The following is an 11,905-nucleotide window of genomic DNA, read 5'->3' as shown; positions in this document are numbered from 1 at the left end:
ACTGAACATGCAGCAAAATCACATCAGAACAATTAAGCTTTTGGAAAATACAACGATAAATCAAAGAGTTTTAGTGGGAAACGATCTTGGCAGAATTAACGACCCGGCTTAGATTAAGAGATTTTTCTGCATTGTCCACTGGGTAAATTTCGATCTTTATTAGAACATTTGCCATTTAATTGCCCTTCTGCCAGGGCTGTGGTGCTCCCTAAGGATTAAAAAAAACGATAGCCCTATAACACGGTAAGAAACACGACGGACAAGCGTTTCGCCACAAATACAATTTATCTGGGGCTCTTGGCTATTTTGAGTGAAATTGTAAGCGACGGATTGTCAGAATCTCAAGACCACGTCTGTCGCGATTTGCGTAGGTTGGTTTTTCACGAACTCTGGCAGGGGTCAGGGTTTAATTCGATCAGGCTCTCCAACGGAAGCAACCTTGCTCAGGTCCTGTAATCACATTTGCACAGTGTCCAACAAATTACTACCCAACTTTTGGCTGTATTTGTGATGTGACACGGTGATGTACCACAAACTAAGTTATGATGTAAAATTATGCAAAAAAGGACAGCCACTGCTAAAACGGGCAGATACACAGTGAAGAGACTAAATACATCGTACTTTTTTTTGGTTAGCTTACACTGCACTGAGGAATACTGTGCAGTGTAAACTCACAGGGGTTGATTATTTAATAATAGACCTACGCCTTCATAATACCGTTTGGCTCGGATGACCTTTTACTTAGGTGACAGTCAATCCAATAGGGATCGATTTGACTCCACATATCGTTTTGCAACACAGCTTTGCACTTTTTTTTTCCATTTGTACTCTTTAAATCTCTTTTGGTCGCTGAAATATTATGATTTCGACATCAATTAAAATGTAGTATATCGACAGATTAACGATTTTACTGTTGATTATATTTCTCTGCCTAATTAGCATCTAACAAAACATGTCACTCAAACACACTTGCTTTTTTTGTTGTAGAAATTTTAATGTCCTTCCTGTTTTTTTTACACAAGGAAACATCATTTGTTTTTTTAGTTTTTTCTATTTATTTTCCTATTTGCTAGTCACTGCACGGCCGTTTTACAATGAACTGGTCAGTTAAACTGATACTAAAAGACTTGCGAGTCGAACAGCATTGTCAATAAAAACGTTCAGACTTTTTTGAGCCAAAAAGTTCCTAAACAACTAGCAACGTAAAATAATTTGTTTCTTCTCAAGCCTATAACCTCTTCCAAAATAGATTGTTACAGTTTTTTTATTCACGATCATTTAACGTTGCAAATGCTCAATTTGTCAATGGGATCCTTCTTGCTATATATTGAGCCGGCTCGGGACAGAAGAGTTCAGGACCATGTAATGATTTGCAATCCCATACTACAACTTTCCTTCCTAGTATTTTTACTGATAAATCATTTTCAAACACTTCTATTGACAACAAGAATTAATGTCCTAAAACAAATTCTAGTTTGAACAGTTAATTTACAACTGTTGGTTTATATACAATGTTTGAAGATGTCTAGACAATTTATACCTGGGGCCGAGCAATAGTGGTTGGTGAGGAACGTAACGTGTTTTCCCGTATTTAAGTGTTTTAATTTATTCCAGTTTGGGGGTCACATAACATCGCTTCGTTAAAATAGTATCAAAACGTCCTGATTTGAGATGATATTCGTTTGACCTAGCAAGTTTAAAAATTCATTTGTGTTCAATTTAAGTTGGATTTTATGTGAGTCGGCGTGATCGAGCACATACAAAACACAAAAATAGAACAAGTACAACAGGTTTGTCAGTTTTTTTTTACCGGTCGAACGTTTGACAGTCATTATAGTCTTTTGGATGTTTCGTGGTTAATATCGACGCTTTCGCCATTGGAAAACTCCCGGTTCAATCCAGTGTAAAGGTTCCAAATGACGACTTGACCACGAGTTCCATCACGGTTGGGCAAGACAACACAGCACTGTCTAAGCGGTCGCTTCATATGTTCAAGATAGCATGTTTTATAGTGCCGAGCTGCTGGTCTGATTGCCAGACGTGGGCACTTCCTTGTACTTGAATTGTACACAAGGAAACAGTCGACGCTTCCAGTCAACAAAAGACAGAGTAACCGTAAGAATGTTTACAATTAAGTTAATAGTGTACACATTTGCCCAGAAACTGATAGCTGTTACTCCGTCGTGCAATGTCATAAGCAGGATGCAAGATACCATGTCGGATAGAACACAAACACTAGCGCACACACTGAGTCGAATCACGGTGCGTCGCACATTACCGGAATTCTGTCGAGCAACTTCAGGGCCACAGCACAAGCGGATTTTGTAGTGCTTGACCAGCGGGTAAATAAGAAGTCCCAGAAGAGAGAACTGGAACACTAGCGCGGCGACAAAAAGGAGCAGTCCGGGCAAAGTTGACGTCTGTGGATCAATCTTGGTGAGGTCATAAACGCAACCAATTGGCGAGCTGATAAGAGTGAAGCTAACCAGGTAGATGATAGCTGTCGCGGCACCTGATGCAACGTAGCCCACAATAACTACAGCACTGATAAATCGGAGCAGTGGAGATCCCAAATGTCGCAGTGCTTTGTGCTTGTACATTTTTAGCTGACGTGACCAAAGCAAAAGGTAGAGGCAGATGAGAGACGTGTGAAAAACCTCAACCAGTTGATGTTGGTAGATCTTGCATGCAAGATCGGATGTTTGACCAAAGCGAAGTTCGATTTGTTCGAAGATGCATCGTACAAGGGCAAAGACGCTAGCAGCGAGACAAAGCGCGCCTTGGGAAAGAAAGTCCTCGACCTTTTTCGACAAACTCTTCCTGTTTTTGCCTTCTTTTCCTTTGGTTTGATCATGTCGCCATTGAAAAATAGATAAACTTACTACCAAGTATAATGCGATGGCCGTGAGAGACGAAGTCAGAATCTCATCGCGAAGCCAAGGTCTGACCATTCCGGCACGAGGGTCGAAAAATATTTGTGGAAAACCAGTGCTGTTGCCTGTGTCATTTACGACCGGTGTGGTTGCAGTCACATTCATTTTTAACAGTGCGCAGTTGTGATTTTTAAGCCTAAATATAGACTATACATTCAGATGGATCTGAAATAAAACACAATAGTTTTAGGTTACTGAGCCAGCATAAACTATATCTATATGTGCAACATTCGCATGATGCTGGACAACGACGCTATCTCGCATTGTTCTGATCCATATCATCTAACATGTGTCCTAATTGTGCTCAGCTTGACTCGTTGAATGGCTCTCTTTTGAAACAAATCAATACAAACTACGCAACGCTTCGTTCGATGTTTACTATCGCGTTCGATGTTTACTAAAAATATGTCAAGAACCAGTTTGCAACGATTTGCCAATGAATCACGTTTAAAGCAAGCTGTGTTTAAGTTTGACACCTACATTAAAAATATTAACGTTAAAACAAATTGTTTTTTACAAGCTTTCAGAATATTTTATAAATGGTAGAAAAAATTTGCTAGACAAGTTCTGCAAGAGTGAACCCATTAATTTCCTAAAAAATCCAAATCTATATTTACTGTAGATTGCACAGCAAATTGCAATTTCAAAATTGATACGTGGCTGTAATCATCTCTATGGGCTAAAAAAGTTTGTGAAAGCACGGGAAATTGTGTGCTGTAGCTGAATTATACCAAGATAACTGCGGTGAGAGATGATCGTCCAGTTACACACTTATCTCGACTTGTCATGGCACGACTTAGACACAAACGGCGATTTATTCCCGTGCAGCGCCAAAACCACATTTGAAACGTTGTTAGTATCAAGGTCATGAACAAAAGAACTTTGTTTTTTACTTTGTTTCTTTTCTAAAATTTGAAGTAAAATTTAACCAAGGCTATTGTTTTTCGTGGAATGCAAAGTGCTGGTGCCATTTTTTTGCAAAACAAACAACTTGCTGATATTAACCACAAAACATTAGCCTGCCCTATTACGAACAGCTAAGAACAATAAAAGTGAATTTATTACGTTTTGTGAGGAATTTGCCATTCCTGTTGTGACGTTAAATCGCATTATTATTTGTGCAGCCTAACAAAGCGGTCGTGTGTCATTAGCTTCAATTGCCTGGGATAGGGCAACTCCTGACCTAACGTAATAAATCTTTGATGTTGGTCGCATCCATTATGCAAGATGAAAAGCTAAACGCTACAAAGGCAATCAACCCAACTGACCGCGTCTGCTATGCTTAGTTGCTAAATTAGTGCTGCCAACATGCTGTCTGGAAGCCCTGTGCTGACAATAACACAACAACCACCGCATAATTAACTTACACAACCAATGATATCCAAATGTGACAAAGGTGCGAGTGATGTAATTTTGAACCTAAATAAGTTAACGAAGGTTTCTCTCGACTCACGAGAGGCAACACGGTTAATATTTTGTGCAAGGAATTGTGTAACATGCCTGGTTGCCTATCTAAGGCAAGGTTTGGTCGACCGCTTTGTTCGTGCTACCATGTCGACTTATTATTCCTGACGTTTGGCCCAGTTTCTGCCTAACTTAGCAAATGTTGGATTTGGGTCCTCGACTGACACCTATAATAACAACAACACTGGTTCACCTGCGAGGAAAAACAACAACAACAACAACAATAACAATTACTGCAATTAAGAGTAGGTTACCACTTTTCAGGGCCTTAAGGCCCCATCCACACTGCTCGCACGATCTTTGTTTATTAATGTTTTGTCCGCAGGCGGCGCGAGCTTGATCTCACGCTGCGTGCGTCGCTCGCAGCCGAATTGAAAATCCATTGTTCGGGCAGCGCGTGCAGGCAAAAGTGAACGAATTTGTTATGCAGGGGTTGAGTCACATGGTGTTTATGTTAGTAAAACTGCATATATATGTTCTTTGATATATTTTGTGTGTCCCAAACGATGTTACATAAATACCAGATAATGTTTAAACTCGTTATGTTGTGCTAGCTAGTAATCACAGATCAGCAAAGTATATAGCAATGAGTAATAAAGCAAATATTATTCAGGAAAAATTATGTTTAATAATTTTATGCGGGATTTCATATCATTTAGTCTTGACAAAATGTTAGCAGTCAACCAAGCATGAAGTAGACAATGTGGTCAACGCCGACGCAATTCCAAGCCAAGCGAGCGATCGTGCGTGCGAGCAATTAACCAGTGTGGATCGGGCCTAAATGTTATACATGTACACGATAAAAGTTTCTCTGTTGCCATTGGACTTGAAGCAATCCAAGCCTGACATTCCCAGTTCCCGGGTGTGTTATGATAACTAGTCATTGTACAGTTTAGTCTTTTCTCTTTGTTGGCGCCGTTGTTATTGACATTGAGGGCTGACTCGAGTAAGCGACAAAAAGTTTTTTTAACACGCCTTGTTGTTTATACTCCACCAACGGTATATATTCATGACATGCACTAAATAAAGTTACAGAAGTATAAGATTTATATTCAGGGCGGAGATTTCCGTCAACGGATCGAAGCTTTACTATTGGCGCAGAGTTTTTTATGTGAATGCCGACTGGGTAATGATCCCAAAAAGCACACTATTTACTGAAATTACTTACTTACTGCCATTGCAGCATCTTATCACAAAGACACTCACAACTGTGCTTATGCTGGGATTTATTTAGAAGTACATAGAACACGCATCACTGATTTAAACATATATTTAAATGTTGAGGTGTTATTTGTTCGCAGAGACTACTATTGTCGGGATTTTCACATAGCAATCATATGTGTTAATTATTATCTAATACTACCAGCTATTTGTATATGTATCGATACAAATGTTTGTTACGGCCCAGTCCAATTGAATACGAGTTATTAGTTGCATAATATGGTAGCAGCCATTATTAAAACGGAACAGCCAATTGTTTATTCAACATGTAAAATCAATTATGGTCATGTTCAAACGTGGCTAATAGCAGTACTGGTAATTATACCTCAAAAGCGGTTAAAATGTTGTTGCGTAATTGAATCTACCTGCATCTGTCACCTGTTAAAACCTATATGGCATATTATGTATGTAAGGTAATAGTATGTGTTTAAGGCAATAAGCATTGTACCAAGAATATGCAATTTGGGAGTGAACTTAAACGGACTGAACAATATTATACATTTGAGGTCATCATGCGTACATGGACCAGCTAGCAGAAGGTCAAATAAATGCGAGGTTTGTTTTCGTTATCTAACCGCTAATGATATGTCAATATGGTATTAAGATTTGAAAATACATTTCGTTTTGGGCCTGAACCAAAATCTAATTATTATGCTCAGAACTGCTAAGTTAGATGCAGTAAACTCAAAATAATCTGTGATAGAAAAATTAAAAGTTTAAACTGCAAAAACGACACTTCAACATTTGTCAACCAAACAACAGAATTACATCTTTTTAAAAAAAAATTCTACAAGTCGAATTGACGCTAACTAACAATCTGTTACAAGGAATTCACGTACATCGGTCCCTGGGTTCGCCGATATCCAATACCTTTCTAAATGCTTTCATAAAATCCGAAAGCAGTTGTACACATCGGCTTTACGCCTCCACTGCGATTCTAACAACCTGTTACACTGAGTCAACAAGCGCTAAAGCGCAATCCCCACCACTTCACTCGGTTTCGGCCTCTCATCTCAGGCCACTTACAACTCAGACTTACCTTATTGTCCGCTTGCCCTTTACTGTCGAATGAAAAAAGTGACATGATTCCTCTCGAGCTCACCTGGACGCTTATGTGTTTCCTTCCTGACCCCTGACTGCACTACAGACGATTTATAGACATATTCGCCTTTTTCATTTCAAGTAATTCATTTTCTGTCAAGGAATTTCAGTTTGACAGCAGTGACGTACATTCATGTGGCAGCAGGATTTTCTTCGTCACTCAACCCACATACAACCTCAAGCTGCAATTCCACTAATGAGCGATGATTATATTATTGAACAGCCATATGTACGGGTAATTACCTGCGCGCAATGTGCGAGGCCAATTCCTGAACTCTGCGGCCGTACACTGGGCTTTCTGAAAGTAACGGCGATTCTTTGTTTTTTCCTGTGACCCTATTTTTTCTCTGGTAATGAATAAGTTTACCTTATTTAAAACAGGGTTAAATGAACGTGTCAAACAGGTGTTTGCGAGGCTTTTCAATTGCTTAGGCTTTTGTTAATACTTTTTTGCTTAACGAGGATATGCTGCGAAAATAAATGCTAACTTGTGTAGCATACAAATAAGTGCAGCAGAATAAAACCAAAATTATGTTAGTTAATGTAATATGAAACAGTCAAAATCCTAAATCGAAAACTATCAGAATCTTACACGACCCGCAATATTAAACCACCTCACAAACATTAGTTCTGCAAAACGTTTTTGCTTCAACCTGTTATCACTGTTATAGTGTTTCATTATATACAAACAAAGCAGCGAAAATATAACTACAGCATTATCGTTTAAGCTCCATTTAGGCGCACAGCAGTGTAAAATTCAATTTTCTGTCTGTCGTGGTAACCGCGTTCTTTACCTAGATATGGAACAAGGCAGCAAATTACGGTCACAAATTACCGCGCCATGGAAGGGTAATCGAATCCGGACACGCAGCGAAATCCGATCTGACTCCAAAAGAAGACTATCAGTTGTCTGGTATGCTGTGCTCTAGCTGTGACACACCTCCTTCAAAGTTGTATAGATCTGACAGTGTACAGTACCTTTCTATCATTCTACGTACTGTTAATAATAGTTGGACGAGCAAAAAAAGACTTGCGCAAGTGGCATTAGTCGACATATGCGTTAAATCTGATTTCAAATTACTAACAAATAGTTTAATGGTGAAAATAACGGCCCAAATAGACGTAAAAAGCGACATGCTTTATTGTTCAAACGTTTCGGCAATGATAGCATGAGCATTTGCCGAAACGTTTGAACAATGAAGCATGTCGCTTTTTACGTCTATTTGGGCCGTTATTTTCACCATTAAACTTATGAACAGTTCCGTATATAGTGTTCCAACAAATAGTTATTTACATATTCTACAATACTAAAGACTGCAATACCTTAACACTATTGGTGCCCACATTGGCACAAAGTTGTCTTCGGCAATAGGCACTAGCATTTACTCAAAATGTGACAATGTTGCATACTCAGCCCATTCGATATCTGCTTGCGAGAGATTTTTCAAAATCAGCAACTTACAATGACGGCGCCTCGATCTTTTGCCAGCGGCGCAAAATTTGAGAGCAAAATAGGGGTGCGGTAGAAAGATGGTTTCTGAGAAATGCGAACTGACAAATTACTCTGGAAATCTTACATATACCAATATATATGTGGCCGCTTGCAAATACTATCACGACCTTCGACAATTATACGCGGAAGAAAGATATACGTTATTATGGAACCGTTATGAGCAAGTATGCACTAAAGTGTGTTAGTTTGCCTAAACCTACATGCAGTTTATGACTTACATGTCAGCTTATTTACAAGCATTGTACCTCCAAACACGTAAAAAGTACAGTACAATGACCTATGTACATTATATATGACTTGATATTTTTTTCACGGGGTTCGAACCCAGGACACTCCCGGGGACGAAACCCGATCAGTTTTTTTGTATCTGCATGTGGGTCAGGCGCGCCCGACCATTCGGCCAAGCTCTAAACCTAAGGTACAGAAACTGTATGTATATGACCTCTAGCGGAACCTAAAAAGACTTGCGGTCAATTTGGTGCCCTCATTCTAATAACGTTGAAGAGAGTCTCAATTAAGATTTGCTGAGGCGTTTCGGCAGTTTTCGAACTCAAATAATTGATTTCGTAACAAATAAGATTAACTTTGCAAATCGAAATTAAAGTCAGGCCTATTGGCCTACATGGTCGCGCTTGTAAAGTTACTGAAAAAACATATATTATTACTAAAATGCAGTTGAGAAAAGAGAATGTTCATCCTAGTGTACACCTATATTGCTTAAAACAGATTCATGGGAGGATGAAAATCATGTACTTTTATACCTAAACTCCTTGAACACCAGTTTACAAGCCATATATCACAAGTCAGCAACAGTTTTTTTTATCAATGAACGGTTGCCAGTACATTTAATTCTCGACTGCAGACTATACGTTGGTCTACATTAACTGCTTTCCTATAAATTTTTCCAACACCTTTCCCAACAGCGTTCTTATTGCTTTGACGCGTTTTGAACACAAAACCTTAGCCACCTAATGAATACATTGGGTACGTTGTACCCTAAATAGACGACATTTTTTCCAACGACATTTCCAACACCTTTCCCAGCTGCGGTCTAATTGCTTTGACGCATTTCTGAACACAAAACCTTACCAACCAAATGCATACATTCGGTATGTTGTACCCTTATAAAATACCATGCCAAATAAATTGGCTGATGGTTCTCTGGTCAACCTTCGAAGGTTGGTATAGTGCATGATCACTATACCATCATTCTACTATCATAACTACCACTGATGCAGTAAGCTAAAGATATTGATGCAATTTAACCTCACGGCCCTTGGGATTCGAATCACGCACATCTGAATAAATTACAAAGCGTCGAGATAATAAGGTTACCGATTGATGCGGTTTTTTGATAAAGCGTTGGTGGCTTGGCTCAACTTATCACAAACGGTCACCGTCATTTAATGTTGAAACGTCAATCCTATTTTAACCAAAATAACCAATACAGTGGTTTGGCATCGGCACAGGTACGATTTACATAGAAACCTTGCAGTTCCTGTCTTTACATAAACTAACTACTTTCGCTCATTCGTAATCATATTAAACCAAAAATTATTCATCCCCGTTCCGAAAGAAATCAGCCATATTTTTTATAATATTCAAAATTGAACTGTACTTCAAGTGTATACAATTTTACACAACACAGACATTTTGTGTCTACAAACTAATTAATGATCGAAAAAAAGTTTTAATCACCCGCGAAGTTCTCCATTTGAGATCGGTCGGCGATCGATGTTTGTTTGGACCAGCAGCGAAAATAAAAGGATTTTTAAAAACTTTTCAAGAAGCAACAAACATGTTGGTGGTCTTAGCTCAAAATCTTAAGCCTATTCGATCTTCAGAGATGTCTTTTTTTTCGTATCGACATTGTTGGTTCTTTAAAAAATAAACAAACAGAAAATAGGGACAGAAAGTTTAAGTATATAGACCCCGGCTGTAACATGAACAAGTAGGACGGGCAATTTTTTGAACGTCGCGTGATAATTTACTAGTTAAAATGGTCGAAATGGTAATGGCTTTGCGTGCCAACATTTTGTGCGTAATTTAGTTAGTGCCATGCAGTTAGTTTATACAGTAATCAGTTCCAGACATATTTGTGTGTGTAGATGTGGTTTTTGAGATTGTTACAACGTAACAACTAAAAACAATCAATCTGTTGAGGTTTTAATTACACCAAAAACTATAACATAAACTCTCAAGTTGTTTGGCGTGCCATTAAAAATCATTTAAAAAGCACGAGTACCAGGGGTTGCTAACCCTCGAAGTGGGGGGTTTAAAACCAGCACAGCCATTGTATCCGTTGCACCGCTTCGTTATTTACTATTAAACACACGAAATTAATTAAACAGCAAAATAGTGAAGCATTTTTCACTTCAAAAAAACACCTAGAAACGATTTTAAATTTAGTATACGATTTGATATTTCACATACAACCATAAAAAACAAAACAATTTTTTTAATGCAGGTAAAAAGATAAGCAATGTAAACCTATTTGGTAAGTCCATACAACCAGCAACAGAATCTGGAAATAATCATCACAAAACAAAAATACCATTGGTTTATGTTCGTTTAATATTAGAAATCAATTACTCGGTGCGTCTGATATTGATCATAAAATACTTTGTACTACAAGTGGTATTTTCGGTTTTTCTCATAAACTTCACGTATTTCATCAATATGTGCCTGACATTTGGTGGCCGTGTGTGTAAAAGTAAACGGTCAGTTACTATAAGCATAACAGTATACAGTATACGCTTGATTTTCTTCGACATAATTTATATTTTCCCTTAAATTTAATATTTTTCAAAATTTAATTTAGTGATTGTTTTTGAGTTTTCTTTTACTTTTTGTTAAATGAGTAGTTTAACGTGGACACAAGCGGCCCCCATGTGAGACGCTTGCAATCATTAGGTGCGGGAGAATAGGGACCATTAATTAGTGGGCACTAATAAATTGGAACACAACAAAAAACACAACGAAAGGCATGTTCGATCACATGTGTTTAAGTAAACTAAAATTGTCCCCAAACTAATTTTGTAATTTTTTATTTGTAGGGGGCATTCCCGAAGCTAGTTTTGCAAGTTCCGCATCACTGATCCAACACTGCGGCTCTCGACTAATTAATCTCGGAACATTCCATAACAAACATTGATAAAACTGTAAACATGATCAAAATGATTTGAGTTTGATCCAGAAATATGTGGACCAATCCTGTGTTGTTTTTATGTTCTTGGCGCATCAATATTTATAACGCATACGAAGACTTTGTCATCCATTTAAAACAGTGGTTCTCAACTGGTGGATGACTTTTTGGGTGGTCCACAGGACGTCCAATAAATTTATTGATAAACTGGAGATGATTGCATATTACATATTGAAAGAGTATCAAAATGTTAGCTGTTATCTCACGTCTTGAAAATCGGTTTTAAAGAATTATGTTTCAAGCCCAAATGGTTGTTTCCTATGCATACTTTAATTTTGCTCCAAAATAAAATGGTCTACGATATCATTTTCACTGGGCTGGTGGTCCGTGGCCCGAAACGAGTTGAGAACCATTGATTTAAAATGTACATATCCCCCTATATTATGTGTTTGTAATAAAATGCCCGCCATGCAACAAGTCTTGGTTTGGATACTGTGTCTATGCTATATCATTTACAATCAAGCTTTT

At 38.2% G+C, this 11,905-nt stretch overlaps 1 protein-coding gene across 1 annotated transcript; it reads right to left on the bottom strand.

Annotated features, from left to right (window-relative positions):
* Positions 1-1,246: 1,246 nt before the first annotated feature.
* Positions 1,247-3,348, bottom strand: LOC145204893 (uncharacterized). Its single transcript, XM_080077506.1, has one exon. The coding sequence runs from the start codon at positions 3,036-3,038 to the stop codon at positions 2,007-2,009; it is 1,032 nt and encodes a 343-aa protein (XP_079933632.1). The 5' UTR covers positions 3,039-3,348; the 3' UTR covers positions 1,247-2,006.
* Positions 3,349-11,905: the final 8,557 nt, after the last annotated feature.

Source organism: Phallusia mammillata, chromosome 8 (genome assembly GCF_965637545.1).
Source record: "Phallusia mammillata chromosome 8, kaPhaMamm4.hap1.1, whole genome shotgun sequence".
NCBI lineage: Eukaryota > Metazoa > Chordata > Ascidiacea > Phlebobranchia > Ascidiidae > Phallusia > Phallusia mammillata.
Note: the sequence above shows the minus strand (reverse complement) of the source record. Positions and strands in the feature narration are given on the sequence as shown.

Excerpts from the sequence above, each read along its gene's own strand:
- LOC145204893 (XM_080077506.1), bottom strand. The coding sequence starts at position 3,038 with ATGAATGTGACTGCAACCACACCGGTCGTAAATGACACAGGCAACAGC.